The 21,613-nt window shown below is 49.6% G+C and overlaps 1 protein-coding gene across 1 annotated transcript in view; it reads right to left on the bottom strand.

Moving 5' to 3' along the window:
- Positions 1 to 2,490: 2,490 nt before the first annotated feature.
- Positions 2,491 to 21,613, bottom strand: part of LOC118852385 (TRIO and F-actin binding protein) — a 71,191-nt gene continuing 52,068 nt past the window's right edge. Inside the window, exons 16-24 of the mRNA XM_036762114.1 lie at positions 19,491 to 20,016; positions 19,223 to 19,333; positions 11,633 to 11,780; positions 10,807 to 10,909; positions 9,322 to 9,481; positions 8,898 to 9,011; positions 6,601 to 6,687; positions 3,680 to 3,843; positions 2,491 to 2,852 (exon numbers count right to left, since the gene is read on the bottom strand). Coding sequence (XP_036618009.1) covers positions 3,682 to 3,843; positions 6,601 to 6,687; positions 8,898 to 9,011; positions 9,322 to 9,481; positions 10,807 to 10,909; positions 11,633 to 11,780; positions 19,223 to 19,333; positions 19,491 to 20,016 — 1,411 coding nt within the window. The 3' untranslated portion in view covers positions 2,491 to 2,852; positions 3,680 to 3,681. The remainder of the gene's footprint in view (positions 2,853 to 3,679; positions 3,844 to 6,600; positions 6,688 to 8,897; positions 9,012 to 9,321; positions 9,482 to 10,806; positions 10,910 to 11,632; positions 11,781 to 19,222; positions 19,334 to 19,490; positions 20,017 to 21,613) is intronic.

Here is a 21,613-nt window from a genome sequence, read left to right as displayed (position 1 = left end):
TGGACCAACATTCATTAATCTTTGTGCCCTCCCTGGGTGGAGGGCCTGGCTTGGCGCTACAAATTTATAGGAAAGATGAGGGGGCAGAGAGGATGAGTCAGTAGCAGGGTGAGGCAAAGCATCTGGCCCCTGAGAGCCCGAGGCCTGGACATAGCTCAGAATCAAGTCATCTCACCCTTGCGAGTCTGTTTCTCTGTCTATAAAATGGATAACAATCTCACCTACTCCACAAGGTCATTGTGAGGATCCAATGAGATAAGCCTTCCACTGCTGTAAACACAGTGAGCTCTTATCATTACTGCTCATTTATCAAATGTGGGAGCTGAGGACGTCGGGGACCACCTGGTCCCCGACCTTTATGTTGGAGAAGCAAACAGGGTCAGAGAGGGGAACTCACTTATCAGAGATCACCTAGGTAATATGGACTTGAATCTAGGACCGCTGACTCCAGGTCCATACATGTGTTGTCTTATTTGGCCCCCATGACAATCCTTTAGGTGGGTGGTATCATTACTCCATTTTACAGGTGAGGAAACTGAGGCTGACAGAGGTTACAAGATAGGTCCCACAGCTAGTGTCCTTCCTGAGGAAGGATTTGTACTTGGGTCTCCCTCTCCCATGCCCAGAGCACTTTAAGGCTTCAGACTGATTCTTCTCAGATAAGCAGCCTCTCTCCCCAAGCCATAGAGCTCCTGGATTCCTTAAGTCGGGTCCCTGGACAGGGAAAGGGAGAAATGAGCCAGTTACCTTGAGGATGCAAGTGAAACAATTCACTTTGGCCCAGATCAATTAAGGAAAATGGATGACAGAGACAAGTGGCTTCCCCACCCCTGGCATCTTCTAATTAGCTCCAGGGCAGAACAGGCTAGAGTTGAGAGGATGTCCTCTGGGGCTTCCTAGCCAGGGGTCCTGAAAGATCTTTGAGGCTTGGGGACTCGGATGGGGAAAAAATAAACCAGTTATGTCTTTACTGTCACTGACCTCTGCTTCCACTTGCTCTCCAGCGTATTTTGTGTTACACATCTTGGGCTTCACCATTTGCAAAAAAGATTGAGAACTCCTGATCTAGCCCAATGTTCTCACTTTAAAGACAGGTAAATTGAGTTTTGTCCCTGCCTAGCTGATAAATACTTAATGAGTTGTTGCAGGGCTCATCCAGTCCTTTTCCATCTCCACAGGGCAGGAGAAGGGCTCCAATCCTGGCTCCCCATAGGACGATGGTTATTCAGCTCTCTGGGCTTGTTTCTTAGGTATAAATGAAGGATTGTGTTCCAAGGTTCCTCTGAGCTATGTAGATACGATTTTAGGACTAGATGGCCCCCATCTATGAGCCCGTGACTTTCCTCATACCATCCTCTAACCCAAAAGAGGTAATGGTCTCTCTGACATCTGTCCCACCCAAAGGGATCTCTCCCTCCTTTGAGTACTTTTCTGATAAATGGATGGTCCAACGTGTGTTACAGCTCTCCACAGCCCGGCTTACTAGACTGTAAACCTCACCAAGGGCAGTGCTGGAGGGTTTTTCTTCTTGCTAATCCTCCCAATGTCTTGTATATGGGAGGCACTCAAACATTTGTTGGGTTAGTTGGGTTGAGAGAAGTGGAGAACTTGGAGAAGAGTCAACTTTTCCATCTCCTCTCCCTATGGAGAACTCTCTATGGAGAACTTGGGTGGGAACTTGCTGCAGAGGTGGGGGACCATGGGGGCAGAATGGATAGATGCTGTTGTCTGAGCCAGCAGATGTTGTTAGTTTTGGCTGAACTGCTGTGCTCACAGGGTTGGTTTACACCTGAAACTGTGATATAAGAATAAAACAAAACCCAAATCCTTAGACTCAGCAAGAAAACTTAAAAAGTAAATTTTCTAAAAAGCCAAATGATAGCTTGTGTGATCTATAACCTCCCTGTAGGAAATCCATCACTAAGATCCTATTTCCAACACTAACTAAGCTGTACGACTCTGGGTCTCAGTTTCTTCATCTGTCCAATGGGCTGGATGGCTTCTAAGGTTTCTTCCAGCTCCAAATCTCTGAGACTGTTATCAGAACATAGAGGGGCAGAAAGGCCCCTCCCCACTGCCCCCAATGTCCACCTCCCTTTCCCAGGGACCAACGATCTGGAGCTAACTAGGATGTTTTATTAAGTTAAAAGTTTTGGGGTGCAGAGGGAGCACCCACCTTCACCATTTGGCTCTCATGGTCTGGCTTAGGACTTCAGGGTGGCAGATTCCACACTCCGGCCCCAGGTAGCAGGGGCAGCCAGCCTCAGCTTGGGGGAGGGCCCACAGCCAGCAGCAGTGAAGGAGTGGGGGGGGGGCAGCATAGGGAGAGGAGATGGAAAAGTTGACTCTTCTCCTTTTCCAGACTGAGCCCAAGAGGCTGCCTGACCCCTAGGACCCCACTGAGGCTGCTAGCTTGGAGGGTGTTGGGGCAGGAGAGTGACCATTCAGTCCTAGGCATTCTTAAAAAAAAACAAACGAAAACCAAAAAAATCAGGCATAAAGTGTTCTTTCTTTGGGGTGGGGGGCAGGGGAGGAAAAAAATCTATATAAAAATCTTTCACATATAAAATCCCGAAGAAGGTGCAAGTTAAGACCCAGTGTGAAGGGCACGCTCAGATCTGCAGAGGGTGTGTGTATGTATGTGTGTGTGTGTGTGTACACGCTCGTGTGTATGTATGCATGTATGTATGTGTGTGTATGCATGTGTGTGTGTGTGTGTATGCATGTATGTATGTGTGAGCGCTGCCCATGAAGGCGTGATGAGAAAGCTTGGCTTCTGGTCTCCTCGGGAGTGGCGAGCCCACGTCTCCTGTCTGCTGGGCAAATCCAACAGGGGATGGAGCAACCAGAACCTAGAAGACAAGAGGTGGCATTTTATTAGAAGAGTTTTGCCCAAGTGAGCACCTTGGGCAGCATGGACACTAGTCCACTTTCTTTATTTGGCAAAGAAGGGACCCGAAGCTCAGAGAGGGTAAGGAGCTTTCCTAAGGTCACACAGCAAAGGTAGGGCTCAAACTGGGGTTTCCTTTCTTCTAGTTCTCCACTCTTTCCTCACCTATCACCTATGATAATCACTGCCCTGCCTGCCTGGAAGGGGTGGTTTGGAGTAATGACAGCTTGAAAAACCCTTACGGATCATCCGATTCAACTCATGCTACATTTTACAGAAAGGGAGACTGAAGCCCAGAAAGGCAGCGACTTGCCTAGGGCCATAAAGCAAAACATTAATCAGCAGACATTTACTAGGTGCCTACTATGTGCCAAGCACTGTACTAAGCGCTGGGGATGAGAAAAAAGATAGTCTAATGACTATATTAGAGGCGTATTGCTATTCCTCACACCCAGTGCTCCATTTCTACTCTCTGAACCTTTGTCCAGGCTTTCTCCCATGCCTAAAGCATTCTCTCTCTCTCTCTCCCTGGCTCTGCCCTTCAGAATCCCTAAGCCTCCTTCAGGACTCACAGGACTCAGCTCCAATCCCACCTTCTGGAGGAAGACTTCCTTCCATCTACTCTATGTCTTGTATGAGTTTTCTCTCTGCCCTGTTAGAATTTAAGCCCGCTGGGGGCAGGCATTTCATCCTGGGAGCTCCTGCGGCAGCCAGGGTGCAGTGGTTAGAGCAGCCTGGAGCCCATCCCTTGCTCCCTCTTCCTGCTCCCTGCCCGGCCCCCCAGCTCACCTCTAGTTGTCCAGATTGTTTTGCAATGACTCCTTTTCTCGAAGGGCGGCCATGGCCAGACGCAGGTGTTCCTTCAGCTGCTCAATCTCCCGCTCTGACCTCGACTTGATGTTGTTCAGCTCCATGCACACATCCTGGTACTTCCCTGAGGCAAAGCGCTTATCCTGCCCAGAGAGGGGGAAGAGTGGAAGCCTCCTGAGGATTCATTTCAATGTTTCTATAGACCACATGTTGAAGGATGGGGGTGGAGGTACAGCATGGAGTCAATGAGATGGATGTGTCCTAAGGCTAAGGCCTGTGAGAGTCCTCAGGTTTGGGGGGAGGAGGAGGCTGGCAATGATGCAGGACTTGGCGCTGTCTGCAAATAGGGCCCACAATGCCTTGGAGGCAAGTTCTGACTCCTCTGCCTGGTATTCAAGGCCTTCTGCAACCTTGACACCAGCCAACCATCTTAGCCTCTCTCTGGGTAGAATGCACTATCCTTGGCCACTCCTCCTAGTCCCACAGATAGGAATGGCCCCTCTTCCCAATGCCCTGGCTGAATTCCCATCTATTCTTTAAAGGGCAACTCAAAAGACACCTCCTCCAGGCAGCCTCCCTGATTGACTTAGGATGACCTTCCCCTTTGGAGTTCATATTAACACTTGCATTGTCACTCTCTAAGGCACTGATCACTTAATCTTTTAAGTAACGCAGCAGGGACAAGGGTGTCTCATCTAAATGTGGTACTTTCTCTAGCTCCCAGCACAGGGTGCAAGCACAGTGAGGGTGGAGTTAATGTTTGCTGAAAGAATGAATCAATCAGGTCTGGAAGTGGCCTTAGAACAGGGAATGTCAGAGCTGGGAGGGCCCCTAGAACAGGGAATGTCAGTGCAGGGAGGGGCCTTAGAACAGAGAAGGGTCAGGGCTGGGAGGGCCCTTAGAATGGGAATGTCAGAGCTGAAAGGGACCTTAGAACATGGGATATCAGAGCTGGGAGGGGCCTTAGAACAGGGAATGTCAGTGCAGGGAGGGGCCTTAGAACAGAGAAGGGTCAGGGCTGGGAGGGCCCTTAGAATGGGAATGTCAGAGCTGAAAGGGACCTTAGAACAGGGGATATCAGAGCTGGGAGGGGCCTTAGAACAGGGAATGTCAGTGCAGGGAGGGGCCTTAGAACAGAGAAGGGTCAGGGCTGGGAGGGCCCTTAGAATGGGAATGTCAGAGCTGAAAGGGACCTTAGAACAGGGGATGTCAGAGCTGGGAGGGGCCTTAGAACAGGCAATGTAGGAGCAGAAAGGGATGTTAGATCACGGGATGTCAGAGCTGGGAGGGAGCTTAGAACAGGGGATGTCAGAGCAGGGAGGGGCCTTAGGGGACATCTACTCCTGACTCTGACTTTACAGAATAGAAAAATGAGGCCCTCAGAGAATAAGTGACTTGCCTAAGGTCACAAAGAGGGTAAGCCCCAGAGGCAAGATTTGAATCCAGGCCCTTCTCCTTCAGGTCTCTAGAATACTTTCCCCCCATCCCAGGCCTCTCTTTGCCAGCCCAAACCCTGGGAGAGGGGACAGGCTTTGGAGGCCGATTCTTGGGAACAAGGAGGTGGCCCGTCTCTGAAACCCTTCCCCCACTAGTGATGGGAGCCTGCATATAGCCGCCAGAAGGAGGCAGGGCCTAGTCCAAGCCTGGGCCTGGTCCTGGAGGACTGTGGCGGAACGGGAAGAGCCCTGCTTTTAGAATCTGAGGACCTGAGTTCAAATCCTGCCTGGCCAAGTTACTTATCTCTGTGCCTCAGTTTCCTCCTCCACATGAGTAAGGGGCTTGGTCCAGATGGTCTGAGGCCTCTTCCAGGTCTAATTTAGGATTATCATTATCTTCAGTTGCTTAATTCTGCCCATCTTCCTCCAGGACAGTAGTTCTCAAAAGGTGATCTGGGGACCTTGGGAGCCCCCAAGGCCAAAGCTAGACTCATCCTCTAAAGCCAGGTTACTCACAATACAAAGATGTTGGGGGAGGTTCTCTAAGACCATAAAGGAGGCTTGAGAACAAAATGTTGGCAGATGGCTGGTCTACCACTGGGGACGACAGTCTAGTGCCCTGGGCATATGGAGCATCTCCTGCTCAGGCCCACGCTGACCTGGATGGCCTCAGACATGTCTTTCGGCTTTGAGATCCTGGAGCCTAGATCTGTGACTTCCTGGTCACCACCCCGATCTCTGCCCCTGAGGATGTTGCCCTCACCCCCCTCCCTAGCTGAGGGCTGCTTTCTCTCCCTCCCCTACAAGCCTGACCCTTGGGAGTTGTCGAAGCAGGCCTGAAGGTGCCAACGGCAGAGGGTTTGGGCTGCTTTCCTGGCCCCTACCAGCAGATCCAGAAACCTGATCATCTGTGGTCATTTCCAAAGCAGACACCATAGGGAGCCAGGGTGATTGGAGACTCAGCTCTGAGTGTAGGCCAACCCCCTATGCCCTCCCTGTAGCCCTCTAAGGGTGTGGTTAGGGCTCACCTTGCTCTGACATTCTATGAAACACCCCAACACAACACACACATCCCCACACCCACACACACACGCCCATATCCATATGTAATGACCTCTCGAAACACACATAGACACACAGCACCCCACACCCACAACATACAACAAACACCCTCTCACACCCACACAAATGCAGGGTGTTCACAGGCGTCTCTGGGAGGAGAGGGTGTCTCAACCAGACATTCCAAGGATGTCTTTGCCAGACAGCCAAGGTGTCCTGTGTGCTGGGTGGGAATGTTTCGGGAGTGAGAGGTGGGGGGTGGGGTGGGTTCGGGGTGGAGCGAAGGGTTTGAGGCCCTCCCCCACTGCCCAGCAGTCTCCTCCCTAAGGCTGCCCAGCCAGGCAGGCTTGGCAGCCCCCCTGCCCCGGCCCCAGAACCCACTCTTGCTCCCGCCAGCAGCCCCACCTTCTGTATCATCTGCAGCTCATCCCGGAGACACTGCACTTCCGTCTTCAGGTACTGGAGCTCATTCTCCTTCACTCGGAGCAGCATCTGAGGAGAGAGTGCAGCACTGACCGTGTGGGTCTGGGAGCAGGGCGATGCCCCTCAGCCTAGATTAGAACCTGAGGCTCTGGGGTAAATCACACAGCACAAGTGGGATTCAAACCCAGGACTCTCCCGACTCCCATACCTGTCATACACATCCTCACTACCACCCCTGGGAGGATGCTTATTCCCACCTCAGTCTTTCTGAAAGCCTACCCACATGACTTCAGTGCTGACCTGGCAAAATCCTTGATACCACCACAGGCCAGGTCATCTTCCCACCACTTCCCCCTTCTCTGACTCACAGGACCCTGAGGTTTAGAGCTGCAAGGGGCCTCAGAGGCCATTGGGCCCAACCCCCATCCGATTTTACAGATCAGGAAACTGAGGCCTAGAGAGGGGAGGGATTTGCTAAAAGTCACTCGGATGACAGGGTGGGGACTCTGCCCTCTCCTTCCCTTTATTAATTTCTGTTTACACACAAATCCCCTGCTCACAGGCTACTTCTCCCAGCAGACTCTGAGTTTCATACCTGCCTGTTTAGCACCTCAGGCCAAGCTCCTCTGACCCCAAAGCCAGGGCTTGAGGCCAGGGCTATTTTCTATGGCATCCACTCAAGGCAGAGGCCCTGTTCTGTCAGAGTATTCCAAGGGATTGAGGACCTAGTTATATTCTCATTTTCTCTTTCTCCCCCCTTTCTCTTTTTTTCTCTCTCTCTCTCTTCTGTTTTTTTACTCCTCTCCCTTCTCTCTCTCTCTCCTTTCCCTCTTCACTCCCCCTTTCTCTTCTCTCTCCGTCTCTTCCCCTTTCTCTTCTCTCCTCTCTCTCCCCCTCCCCCCTCTCTCCTTCTCTCTCCCTCTTCTCTCCCCCTTTCTCTTCTCTCTCTCTCCTCCATCTCTCCACTCTTCTCCCTCCTCTCCCTCTCCTTGTTATCCATTTTACATTTGTAAGTCAGTGAGGCCAGAGTTTGAATCCTGCCTCACATAATAACCAGTGGTGTGATGGCAGACAAATGTCTTTGCTTCTATCTGCCTCAGTTTCCTACTGTGTAAAATGGAGATAATATGAGCACCTCCCTTCCAGGATCAGATGAAATAATATTTATAAAGTACTTTGCAGACCTGAAATCAATATGCAAATGTTCTCAGTCATGATAATGATGAGGGGTTGGGCCCCCGATAGCTCTAGATCTAGACCTAGGATCCCGTGCCCCGCCCCCCCACCTCAGTTTCCCCCTCTGTGGGCCAGGGCTCCCAGGTGCCAGATCAATGTTGGCTGCTCTGAGCATGATGACATCCTGCCCCCTTGCCTGCCGCCCCCCTCCCACCCGTGTCCATGTCAGCCCTCCGGAGGCCAAGGGACAACTCCCCAACTGCTGAGAGAAGGGCCTGTTCTGGGTGATTTTTAGGAGTAGGGATGGTTTTGTTTCGTGTCTTTGGGTCTCTCCATCTAGCTCAGTGCCTGGCACATAGTAGGTGCCTAATAAATGCTTGTTGATTAATCTTGAAGGCCCCTGGAGCTCCTGATCCGTGATTTCCTGCTTCTTTTTCCCTTCCTGGGCCTAGCATAAGACCAGGAACAGGACAGATCTTGAATCCCCCTTTCTTGACTGTGTGTGAGTCTGGGCAAGGCACTTCTGTTAAAAACAGGGTGATAATAGTACTTAGGGTTCTCAGTTCTAGAGCCAGAAGGGCCTGTAGCAGCCATCTAGTCTAAGTAAACTAGGGCCCTGAAAGGTAAAGGTGCCCAGGCCACCAAGGTAAACTGAGGCAGGATTTCGATCCTATTTACAATGCTGGACAAATGCTGGAGGTTATTATTAATGTTTGCCACTATTTAATAATTAGATAGCCACATATTGATTGGATTTCTCAATCCATTTCAGGCAACCCTGATAGAACACTGTCCAGACCAGAGGAAGGGAGTGAACATCTTGGGAAGGTTTCAGTATAGAAGCATGTGATGGGCTGAAAGATGCAAAAGCCCTCAGCAGATGTCTAGCCCAACCCCATCTCTTACAGATGAGCAAACTGAAGCCAAGGAGGTGAAATTACTTACTCAAGGTCACGCCAGCATACAGGAGGTGTTTAATAAATGCTTATTGAACAAAAGTGTTATTGATTGCCTTTTCTCCCCAACCAGCCTGGGACCCAGGGTTCTTTCCCCTCATCGAGGCAACTGGGGGTGAGGATGAGGGTGGGGGTGGGGTCTCTCACCTCCAATTCACAGGAGCTTCTCTCTTTGTTGTGTCCTAGGCCATCACTTGAGGCCTGGGACGCAATGAAGCTTCTCAGTCGGCTGATCTCTTCTGACAGGCGTGAGTGAAGCTCCTGGCAAGCACAGGATCAGAGCGCTGGAGCCAGAAGGGACCCCCAAGGTCCTCTAGTCCAACCCTTCATTTAACAACAGGGGAAACTGAGGCATGGGGAAGGTAAGTGACTTGCACAGGGTCACACAGGTGGTAAGTGATAGAGGCAAGTCTGCTCTTTCCCCTGGACTGTGGGGGGACAGTCTTCAGTGGCCAAGGATGGGGAAGAGATGCCCATGAAGAGTTTTCATCTTGACCCCAGACACTAGGATGCCCCTCTGCGTGTCCATCCCTCCCTGTGCCTGCCCTCCCTGCCCCAGGACTCCTCCTACCTGGTTCTGTCGAAGGAGCCCCTTGCCTTCCTGCTGGCAATGCCGCAAGACGCGTTCCCGTTCCTCGGCCTGGCGGGTCAGGTCTCCGATCTCTAAGCATTTTCGGGAGTATTGCTCAGAGAGAACCTGTAATTCTCGCTTCAGAGAATCCACGTCAGACCTGGTGCCCAGGGAGAAGGGGCAAGGAGGAGAGAGACAGAGAGAGAGTCACCTCGACCTCTGGACAGCCCAACCCTCCATCCCAGGGCTCCCACCTCTTCCAGGTGGTCAGAGCACAAAGGCCAAGAAGGAGGGGAAGGGGTTCATGACCCTTAGACCCCTCACTGGGGAGGGGGCCAGGCAGGACAACAGGGGCACTTCCTTCCCCTAGCCTGGCTTCTATGAAGCCCAGGTGTTCATGGAAGGCCCCTTGGCCTCTGCAGAGCCATGAGCCAGGGACGAGTGTCAAGAAAGAGAAATAAAACAGAACCAGGGACTGAGAAACTGAGGCTCTAGTCACACCTAACCCTAACCAGGGGCAAAGCATCCCCTTCGAGCCTCTGTTTCCTCATTTTTAAAATAAGAGTTACACTGGCCCAGACCCCTCCCAGCTCTGACATCCCCTGTTCTCAGGTCCCTCCCAGCTCTGACATCACCTGTTCTCAGGTCCCTCCCAGCTCTGACATCCCTTGTTCTCAGGCCCCTCCCAGCTCTGACATCCCCTGTTCTCAGGTCCCTCCCAGCTCTGACATCCCCTGTTCTAAGGCCCCTCTCAGCTCTGACATCCTATGTTCTAAGCTCCCTCCCAGGTCTGCCATTCCCTGTTCTAAGGCCCCTCCCAGCTCTGACATCCCCTGTTCTCAGGTCCCTCCCAGCTCTGACATCCCCTGTTCTCAGGCCCCTCCCAGCTCTGACATTCCATGTTCTAAGGCCCCTCCCAATTCCAACATTCTGCGAATGTACACATCCATGTTGGGTACTGGCATCTACTGTTGAAGTGTGAGGTTGCAGCTATTTGCCACTGTAAACAGCCAGATTTGAGTAAATTTGGGGAATATTGTGGTCAGTAGGTTAAAGCACACTCAGGGCTGGGTGAAATCCCTAGGGTAAGGGAGAGAAAGGCTGGGATGGTGATTCTATGAAGATGGGGAAGGGGATGACTAGGATTGACTTAGTGCAAGGCTTTTTAATGGCTCAAAAAAGCCAATGGTTAAATCTTCAGGGTGTGTACCCACACCCCAGAAATCAGCAAATCCTACAAATCAGGGCTGGATTTATTGATTGATTGTCTAGGCTTAAGAAAAGGATGGGGGAAAATTTGAATCATGCAGATTGTACTTAGAAGTGTGTCTTCTGCCTAATTCTTCCTCTCAGAGAGCTGGATGTTAAATAGTCACCAGCATGCCGCTGCTTAGCTGACTCAGAAAGGGCAGCCAGTTGGGCCTCCCAATGGAAGACAGGGGGTGCCTCCCAATGGACCCCACTTGGGCATGCTCATTCTCTTACTGGTGCTGTTTCCGGAGGCTCTCTGGACCTTGCTGAAGACTCCGTGTCTTCCCCAGTTCCTTGTTTAGCTCTTCCTTAAAGGCTTTCTTCATGGCTTCTATGGCTGTTGGAGAAGAGTGGGGAAGGCAGGGGGCAGTCGTTAGGACCACACAGGCCCCAAGCTGGCCTTCCTTCAAGGCTGTGTCAAACAAATGCTAAAAATTGTTATTTTGGGGGAAAATTAAAAAAAAGAATTACATTAAGAAAAAAAAAAGAATGTGTCAGGTTATTCAGAGGAAGTCTTTTTGGTCATAAACTTCTTGGGTCCTAGTTTCTTCAAATGGAAAAATAAGAAGGTCGGACTTGACCTTCTGTGGTCCCTTCCAGCTCTAAATCAAGATGATCCTGTAAGTAACTGACTTTCTTAGAGCCTTGGTTTCCTCTATGATGATAGGACGGGATTGGACTAGATGGCCTCTGAGGTCCTCTCCCCTAAAGATATACGAGCCTATGATCTCTCTAGGTCACAGTTTCCCCCACTGGAAAATGGGGGAGCTGGTCTCCTAGATGGTTCATGTTCCTTCTGGCTCAATGAGCAGGGGCAAGATGGGGGATGTGAAGTACCCTTGGCTTGGCCCCTCATTGCCTCATCTTAGGCAAAGTCACTTAACTTCTCTGCCTCAGTTTCCCCACCTGTCAAATGAGTGTCTTAGACCAGATGATCTCTGTGAGGTCCCCTCCCCCCTCTGAGAGTCTATGGATAAGAATTCCCTTCGGTCCCTGAGTTTTCACTAGGTTTCCCATCCAGGGCTGGGAAGGGCAGGAAAGGCTGAGGAGGGGGGCTCACCAGAAGCTGTGGCCGCCGTCTCCTCTGCCAAAAGCCGCTCCTTCTCCTGTTGTAGCCGTTCTAATTCCCACTGGTGATGTCGCTGCAGCTCCTCCATCACCTGCTGGTGGGATGACTCCATCTCTGCTAGGCTCCGCTCACATGCTTCCTGCAGGGGCCGGAACAGAATGGTCATTGAGGGGCTCTCCTTAACTGGGGCTGGTAAATGACCCTTTGGGTTTTCCAGAAGCAGGGAGTCTAGGATTCTGAGAGGTGGAGGTGAGGAGGGCCTACATTTGTTCTGTAATACATGCCTGCAACAAATGTTGAATTTATATAGATTACTATTTATATATGGTTTACAATTTATATAAACTGTTATTTTATAAATGGTTCTTGACTGTTTACAATTTAGAAATAGATAAAAATTACTATTAATAAAAACAGCGTGAAATCTTGATTTTTAAAACATCTTTCTACATAGTTCACATTTTATAAAATACTTTTTATATCTGTCATGTCCCTGTAGAAACATGTGCAACAGTCTGTGCAAAGGGACAAGATGTGAGATGGAATATTATGCTCAAGGTACAACTGGAGGATGGATCAGAAAAGGGGTGAAAATGGAAGGCAGGAACTCAATTAGGAGGCTACTGCAATAGTGTAGGCAAGAGAAAATGAAGGAATTAAAGGGTCCTAATTGTCTCAATTAGAGTGGCTCTGTTGATAGCGGAGAAGGGATGGATACTACAGATGCTATGAAGGCAGAATGAAAAAGATTTGGGAATGGATAGGATAGAGTGAGTAGGGGAGAGGAAATGTCTTTCATAGAATGACTCCTGGGTGACTAGAAAGATGGTAATCTCAAAAGGAACAAGGAAGTATGGAGGAACAGCAGGTTGGAGTGGTATCAGGGAATAAGCTCCATCTTGGACACGTTGAATTAGAGATGCCTATATTGTAACAATGACCAACTGTGAAAGACTTAGCTCCTCTAATCGATACAATGATCCAAGGCAATTCCAAATGACTCAGCATGGAAAATGCTGTCTAAATTCAGAGAGAGAGAACTGATGAACTCTGTGTGAAAACTGAAGCATATTTTTTCACTTTCTCCTATTTTTCTTTCTTTTTTTTTGAGCAATGTGGCTAATAGGAAATTATATTCTGCATGACTTCAGATGCCTAATTGATATCATATTGCTTGCCTTCTCGGTGGGTGGAGGAAGGAGAGAATTTGGAACTCAAAATTAAAAAAAAAAATGAATGTTAATAATAAATAAATAATAGTCCCCCTGTCTTCCCCAGAAAGAATTAGAGATGCCCAAAGGACATCCAGGAAGAGATATATAAATTTTGATTACATGAAATTGAAGGTTTTTTTTTTCCCCAAGCACAGAGTCAATGCAGATAGAATGAGATGAGAAACAGTTAACTTGGGAAAATCTTTGCATCAAATACCACTGATAAAAATTTATTATCCAAGATACATAAAAAAATGCTACAAGCATATAAGAGGAGCAACTTCCCAATAGGCAAGGGGGTCAAAGGATATGAACCAACACTTTGCAAAGGAGCAACAATAACCATACGAAAGAATGTTCCAAATCATGGATCCTGAGAGAAGCACATGTTAAAAGAACTCTGGCGGTTCAACTCACATCCAGGAAATTGACCGAGTCTGACAGCAAGAGAAAATGACAAACGTTGGAAGGACTTTGGGAAAACGGGCCTGCGGGACGGAACTGTGGAGTTACCATCCTGGAAAGCAATTGTGAATTACACTAAGAAAGTGACTTAGAATCATACGCTTTTAGGCAGAGACTCCACTGCTAGACGCATATCCCAAGGTGGGGCAAAGACAGAAACAGAGGTCCCATTGACATCAACGAATTCATTGCAGCACCTTTTGTGACAAACAGAATAATAGCTGCGTGTCAATCACGGCTCAGCTCATTGTGATACACGAATGTCACGGCATATTACTGCACCACACAAAACAGATTTCAGAAAGGCATGGGAAAATTTCTACGAACGGATACAGAACAAATCAGGAAAATCATGACTGTAATAATGTACACTTTATACGACAATAACGTAAACAGGAGGAATGCAAAACCAAACTGAAGCTTGTCTAGTTATAATGACCAAACTTGGATCTGCAAAAGAATTGCGAAAACAACAGAGGATAGAGCATTGTGCTGAGAATCAGGAGGACTCACCTTCCTGAGTTCAGATCCAGCCTCGGACACTTACTAGCTGTGTGACCCTGAGCAAGTCACTTCACCCGGTTTGCCTCAGTTTCCTCCTCTGTAAAAAGAGCTGGAGAAGGCAATGGCAAACCACTGCAGTATCTCTGCCAAGAAAACCCCAAACGGGGGCACAAGAGTCGGACACGATTGAAACAACCAAACCACACACCAGCAGCAGCCTTCCTGTCCTCTTTGTGGTGGTGGTGGAGGGCACACCTACTCATACCAATACACTGATGTATTGGTGGGTCTTACTGAACTTCTTTTTCTTCCTTAAAAAAGTTTTGTTTCAAGAGGTGGGTCACTGGGTAGAGAAGGGGGTAGGAGTAGGGGAATATACTAAGAGATGAGGTTGATGTAAAGCAAGAGATCAATTTAAAAATGATTATAAGCAAGCAATGGTAGCAGAAACTATGTTACCAAGAACGAATATGAAAGGGCCAAGTCCTATCAGGATGGCGCCAGGAGCCCGGGCTGACCCACAGCTTCCACAGACACCAAAAACAACCCCAAAAGGGCCTCAGTTAAACTATGTTGGGGGCAAGAGACCGACTGAGGGGTCAAGACTGGGACTGGGGGTACATGGGATGACCAGCAGTGGAAAACGGACAGAAAAAGACCCCCCTCCACTCCCAACTTCTCTCAGAGGTGAGTGATCCTTAGACCAGAAAGGACTGAATGAAAAGGGGGTTAATGAGGGAATTCAACCCAAGATAAGCAGGAGGCAGTAAGAGGACACCTGGCTGTCCTCCACCAGGATGAGTCACCTGGTCCCCATGAACTACATCCCAGGGCACAGAAAGAACAGGCGGATGTGATTGCCAAGCTGCTATCCGGAATCTCCGAGAACCAGAGAAAAGACCTCGGCGTTGGAGGAGGGCAGACGTCATCGGGTAAGGGAAAGAAGGTGGATGCTAAAGAGATACATGCTGGAGAGCTCGATGTCTCTTTCTGGCAAAATACTAGAGGGAGGATTAATACTATTAGATAAGATTAAGAGTAAGAAGCAACATGGTACAGTCAATGGCCCTGGTCTCTAAGCTGGGGGATCTGGGTTCAACTCCTGGTCATGTGCCCTGGGCAGTTAAGATTGTGAGTTCCAGACGTGCCAACCTGCATTGGTAGAGGGAGCTTTCCCACAGCAGTAATATCACAGGTCTGGCCCTCATCCCTCAGTATTATTAATTTTAATTAGACTGATGGTTTGGGATGCAAGGAACACCATAAGCCAGAATGGCTTGATTAAGAAAGAGTAATGCTAGACAAACTTAATTTCCATCTTTGTTGGGATCGCACCAGTATGTCATAGCCTGAAGTGTTTCCTTGATGTTCCATGAAGCTGGCGACAAAATCTCTCTCTTGTGGACAAGATGGAAGGATGGGGGTTAGATGATCGTGAGGTTTGATGGGTTTGGAATTGATCGACTCACTGAGCTCAGGATGGTGATTAACGGGTTGAAGACAACCCAGAGCAGGGGTTCTTAGCCTGGGAATTGGGAACTTGTTTTTAAAAATATTCTAGGGGCAGCCTAGTGGGGCTGTGAATAGAGTACCGGCCCTGGAATCAGGAGGACTTCAGCTCAAACCTGACCTCAGACACTTGACGTTAGCTATGTGACCCTGGGCAAGTCACTTAACTCCAATTGCCTTGCAAAGAAAAAAAGAGTAAATGTACTTAAAGTGATTAAAAAAAGTTAAAATATTCTGATAACTGTATTTTAATATAATTGCTTTTTAAATCCTATGTATTTTATTTTCTGCATTTAAAAACCCACTGTTCTGAGGAGGGATGCATAGATCTCACCAGATTGCATAAAAGAGAGAGGTCTTTAATCTTGTGTCCCAGCATTCAATATTTTTACTGAAGATTAAATGGGCACTAAGTAAACGCTTGCGGTGTGCCAAGCACTGGGCATACAAAACAAAAACAAAGACAGTCTGATGACTTGGGTGAAGGCACAGGGAGGAATACCTGATAGCCCGATAATGATCAAATCTGCGGAAGAGATAGAGATGAAAAGGATGAATGAAACTGGACAATGGAAGCAGGATTCAAAAGGATCATCTTGGCCAGACCCTTGAGCTGAATCTAATAACATGATGGTGATGATGATGATGGCAGCTAATAGTAAAATAGCCCTTTAGGGCTTGCAAAGCCCATCACATGGATCATCTCATCTGCTCCTCACATCAGCCCTATGAGGGGGATGCTATCATTATCACCTCCACTTTACAGATGCAGAAACTGAGGCTGAGAGGTCAAATATGAGATGTCATATGCTTCAATGAAAAGTCCTACATTGGATTAAAATAAACTACCTAAGTAGTGGGAGGGGGTACGTGCACTTAATACATGCTTGTTAATTGATGGATTGGAATATAGCTAGAAATTAGTGCCTGAGAAAAAGCCCCATGGGTCTCAGGGGATTGTATCTTCAATGAGTCAACGGTGGGGAAGGGAAGAGGAAACAAACATTTATTAAGCACCTACTATGTGCCAGGTCTACCATGCTAAGGGTCTTTTATAGATATTATCTCATTTGCCCAGTGGGCCAGTGGGACAATTGCCAAAAAAACCCCCAAGGCCTTCTTGTACTAACATGCAAGGGGTCCATGATTTTGTCAGTGTGGGGGGCCTTCTCCACTGACCCCAATTGTAATCTCTTACCAGGTAGACAGATAGATCCTGGGATTTGTCAGAGACACAGGGGGCACTCGGCTGCAGAGTCTACAAAACCCAAAGCGGGTGATGGTCCTGCCCAGACCCACTAGAGTCCTCTACTCTGGCCAGATCACACCTGGGTGCCACATTTTAGGATGGCTGTTGACAAGAAAGTAACTGCCTGAGAAAGACACCAGGGCTAGTGAGGGGATGGGAGACCAGGTCTTACAAGGAACAATGGGAGGAGGTGGGTGTATTTAGCCTGGAGAAGAGAAATGATCTACATGTAAGAGATTCAGAGTTTCATATACAATCCTCCTCTTCTGCTCTTTGTGCAAGGAAATGTCCACGTTTGTTCAATAAAGAAAGTCTAGGGGGGAAAGGAGAAAAGAAGACTTGGGTTGGGGGAAGCGTGATAGCTGTCATAGGAAAGAAGGATTAGCTTTGTTATGCTTGGCCCCAGAGGGTGGAACAAAGAGCCCTGGGTGGAAGGTACAAGGAAGGAGACTTAGGTTCTATGAAAGAAAACACTTTCCAGCAAGGAGAGGTGTCCCAGAGTGGAGCCGGCTGCCTCAGAAGAGCAGCAGGGTCCCCGTCAGTGAACGTCTTCCGTTCGCAGTAGGATAAGCTCTCGTCCGGTACATTGTAGAAGGGAGGCTTGTCCAGGGCACACTGGGCTGGCTGGCTACCGAAGCCCCTTCCAAAGCTGACATTCTGTGGCTCCAGCCCACCACCTCCCCCGAGCACCAGTCTCACGAAGGCTAGGTGGCTCCCCATTGAGAACTAGCAGCTCAATGACAGGGCAAAAGGCAGATTCTCCAGCTTTCCCCCAATCCTGCCCCTGCTAATGGTCCCTGCCCCCCACATCTCGCAGCCTCCAAACCCCAGTGGTCTCCGACTCCTTCTCTCTGTCACCAACCTTGTCCCTCACAGCATCTCACCCAGTGGGGCTTTCTAGCCCATCCCTGCTGGCACCAGCATCTGGTCACCCCACACCTAGGCTGTGGCCACAGCCTCCGAACTGTCCTCCCTCACTAGAGCCTTTTCTCCCCACTTACTCCAATTCAACTCAACTCAGCTCAACTCAGCAAGCATTTATTATAAGGGCCTGCTCCACGCTAGGCATCGTGCTAGCCCTGGGGATACAGAGGCAGAAACAAACAGCACTCACCCTCACGGGGCTTCCATTCTACTGGAGAAATCAAACACATACAAAAATAGGTGGATACAATGTATTAAGGGAATACAAAGTAACTTTAAGCAGGAGAGAGCTCTGACAACCGGAGGTGAAGGGACCAAGACAACATCTGAGCTGAGCTTTGAAGGAAGCTAGGGATTCTGGGAGGCAGAGGCAAGGAGTGAGGGAATTCCAGGTCTGGGGGAAACCATTTGGACAAAGGCCCTGAGGTGGGTGATGGGACTTCAAATACGTAGGAATTTCGAGAAGGCCAGAGTGTTGAAGGGGAGACGCAGGAAATAAGGCGGGAAAGGCAGGTGGGAATCGCGCTCTAGAAGGCGAAGGTTTCTGAGTGCGATGCCAGCTCTGCATTTTAGGTAAATCAGTCTGGGGATGGCAAAGACAGTCATTTTGTTACTGCCCTTGTGAAACTGAATGAACATTTTACAGAGAAGCTGCATGTAACCGAAATTCATCGTTTCCTGTTTTAAAAACAGCAAATCAATTGGCCAGCTGGGTGGGGGCTGATGTAGAGGAGGGAAACACTGGGTTCAGGCAGAACCATTAGGAAGGAAGTGATCGTGATAATGGTCCAGGGGAAAGGGAATAAGGGCTCAAACCAGGGGGAAGCCGGGGGTGGGAAGAAGGGGGACGGACTGGAAGGAGAGCCAAGACTCGGCAGCTGCTTGGACAAAGGCGGGGTGGGGGGGAGGGGGAAGTGTGATTGACAGGGAAGGGTCAAGGATGATTCCTTAGCTGGAAAGATGGGTGACTGGGAAGACGGCGGTGAGCTCACAGAAAAAGGAAAATCGGAAGGATGGCTGCCCAATCAATGTCTCTGCTCTGATCACATCACCCTCCTCTCCTAGGGACCCATCAAGGTCACCCACTTCACCGGATCAGATTTAGAGATGAGGGGGCTCTGAGGTGAGCCAGGAACACAGTATGGGGTAGTGGTTGGGTAATGTACTTGGGCCTCAGGAAGACCTGAATTTAAATCACATGAGCTAGGAAGCTCGACTAACCTCTCTCAGCCTCAGTTTTTTTCATCTGTAAAATGGGGCAACTAGATTCAGTCCAAGTCTAAATCTGTGATCCTGTCATTCTAGTTCAATCTCCAAACCTCATTTTACAGATAGGGAGACTGAGGCTGTAGTGAGCTGTTGTGAGGATCAGATGGGGAAGCATTTGAAAAGTGCTTTTAGGAGCCTGAAATGCTACGTGACAATCGGCTTTTGTGGTTATTTTATTTCAGAATCTCGCACTGAATGCGGCTTTTTAAATATCTGGTGACTGTTTGATGTGCTGTGACTTGGGATGCTGTCCAGCCCAAATGCCAGGAGCCCACCCCAGCAGGTCTCCAGCTGGTCCTCTGGCTCGGCCCCTGTAACTATGGGGATGGGAAAACACCTACGCTTTCTGTGGAGAGCCAGAAAGAGAGGACCTTGGACGAGAGGCTGCGTGTGCTCCGCAGTCCTCTCTCCCCCTCCACGCCCTGGTCAAGTCCCATTGCACTTTACCTGGGAGATATAGCCCCGGGGGACGTGGCCATCCTCATGAGGTTTGGGTGTGTCCCGGGAACCGTCCCCTTGGAGACGACAGGACTCCAGCTGAGCCCGCAAGGACTGGACCTGTGTGAAGAGTGGGGTGGTCAGTGCAAGCTCCTGAGGGCAGAAGGGCCCCTGGTGATTCACCAGCAAGCTCTCCAGCTGTTCTTGGAAGGCCAGGAAGCCAGGAGACTCAAGCCTCCCTCGGCCCCAAAGAACCAGGCGCCAGAGAGCCCCGTACCTCCTTCTCCAGGGCCTCCGTCACTTCTCCCGAAGGCACCTTCTGCTCCCCTTTGCTCTGGGTGAGCAGAGCCGTAAGGGGCACCCGCTTGTTCTCTCTCAAAGGCAGCTTCTCCAGTTCCAGCCACTTCTTCTCAATCTCGTCACTCAGCCGGCTCTGCTGGTCCTCGCTGAGGGGCCCCCCCAGGACCTTGCGCGGCCCCTCGCCCACCGTGGGCTCGCCAGCCCGGTTATCGGTCGCCTCGAACCACTTGCGGCGCTCCTCAGAGCGCTGGGCCAGGTCTCTCTCAAGCTCATCCTGCTTGGCTCCTCGGTCAGAGCTGCGTAGGCTCCCTACACGGCGCTGCGGGGAGCCCTGGGTTAGCGGCGAGAGCTCCACATAATCCAAGGACTGGCGCTGCCCGTCCGCCTTCCGGTTGGTTCCCCGGCCGATGAGGTCTGAAGGTGGACGCTGCTCCTCGGACTTCAAGGAGACCTTCTGGGAACTATACCCATGGATGGTATTCTCCTTGTTGTTGTCAGAGAGCCTAGGGAATAAACACAGTCCATACGGAGGGTGTGGTCAGGTGGCCCAGCAAGGCTTGGGAAGATTACTATTAAACAGACCTACTTTCTGTTCCCTGAACTTGGCAATCCATTTCCCACCCCACACCTTTGCACAGGCTGTGTCCCCTGTGCCTGGAATGCACTCCTTCCTCATCTCTACCTATTAGCATCCTCAACTTCATTCAAGGCTTAGCTCAGGGGCCACCTCTTCCAGGAAGCTTTCCCCGGTTCTCCCCAGTTCAGTGCTCTCTCCTTCCTCAGATTCTAGTCTATTTTATTTGTATAAACCCTCCCCCAGGAGAATAGCAACTCCTTGAGGGCAGAGGCTTTTTTTTGGTTTTGTCTTTGGGTGCCCAGCACCTAACACAGAGCCTTCCTGATAGCAAGAACTTCATAAACACCCCCTGGATTGAATTTTCTCTCAGATTTGTGATATTCTCTAGTCTGAAAGGAGGCAGAGAATGGGCTCTGGGTTTTGAGAGTCAGGCTGGCCTAGGTTCATATCCCACTCTGCAAGCTACAGCCTTTGTGACCCTGGGCAAATCCCTTTCCCTCTCCGAGACTCAGTGTCCCTATCTGTCAAATGAGGAGCATAATATATGATCTCTGAGTTCCCCCAGATTTGTATCCTAGGGCAATGTTGAGATACGTGACAAGGCAGAAGTCACAGGTAGAAAGCTGGCTTTGGAGTCAGCAAGCCTGGGGTTCAAACCCTGCTTGCTGTGATTCGCCTCTTTGAGACTCAGTTTTCTCACCTGTAAGACGGGACTATAGAAACTGGAAACTTTAAACATTGTTTACACGTGTAATTGGGGAAAAAACAAAATATTCTATATTTTTTTAAATGGGGCTTTAATAATCAAACCAGCCCCCAGGGGGTCATAGTGAGACTCAGAGGATGCGGTGTGGTTAGAACACTTTGAGGTATTTTGTGCTGTTCAGTTTTTCGTGACCCCAATTAGGGTTCTCTTGGCAGAGATACTGCAGTGGTTTGCCATTTCCTTCTCCAGCTCATTTTACAGATGAGGAAACTGAGGCAAACAGGGTGAAGTGATTCACCCAGGGTCACACAACTAGTAAGTGTCTGAGGCTGGATTTGAACTCAGGTTTTCCTGACTCCATGCTGGGTGCTCTACGCACTATGGCGCCACCTAGCTGCCATTAGGTGTTATACAGATGTCAGCTAATACGCTGGTGATCATTGAAAGGGCAGAGGACAGCATGAAGTGATGAGGCCAGTCCTGCCTCTGACATAGCCTGGCTGCGTGACCCTGGCCGCCTCATTTCCCCTGCTGGCAGCCATCCCTGGCAACAGTGTAAAAGATAACCCCCAAAGAAAGCACCAGCGGGCATCAGAGGAGAGAGCTTCCTCCCCTGGGATTTCCCTGGACAATTACATCACAGGGTCAATCCTCAAGCCTGTGAAATAGGAACGACAAATCCTCCCTCTCTAGCTCTGGGGCATCTGTGAGCAAGGCTGACCGTTGCCCTTGGAGCCTCCAGGAACAAATGGGGGTCTCTGTGCTCGGACCTCGAGCCTGCTTTTGGAAGGCGGCCCCCTCTTCCTGCCACCCACCT

This window comes from Trichosurus vulpecula, chromosome 5, assembly GCF_011100635.1.
Source record: "Trichosurus vulpecula isolate mTriVul1 chromosome 5, mTriVul1.pri, whole genome shotgun sequence".
Classification (NCBI taxonomy): domain Eukaryota; kingdom Metazoa; phylum Chordata; class Mammalia; order Diprotodontia; family Phalangeridae; genus Trichosurus; species Trichosurus vulpecula.
The sequence above is the reverse complement of the archived record's forward strand: the minus strand, read 5'-3'. Positions and strand labels throughout refer to the sequence as shown.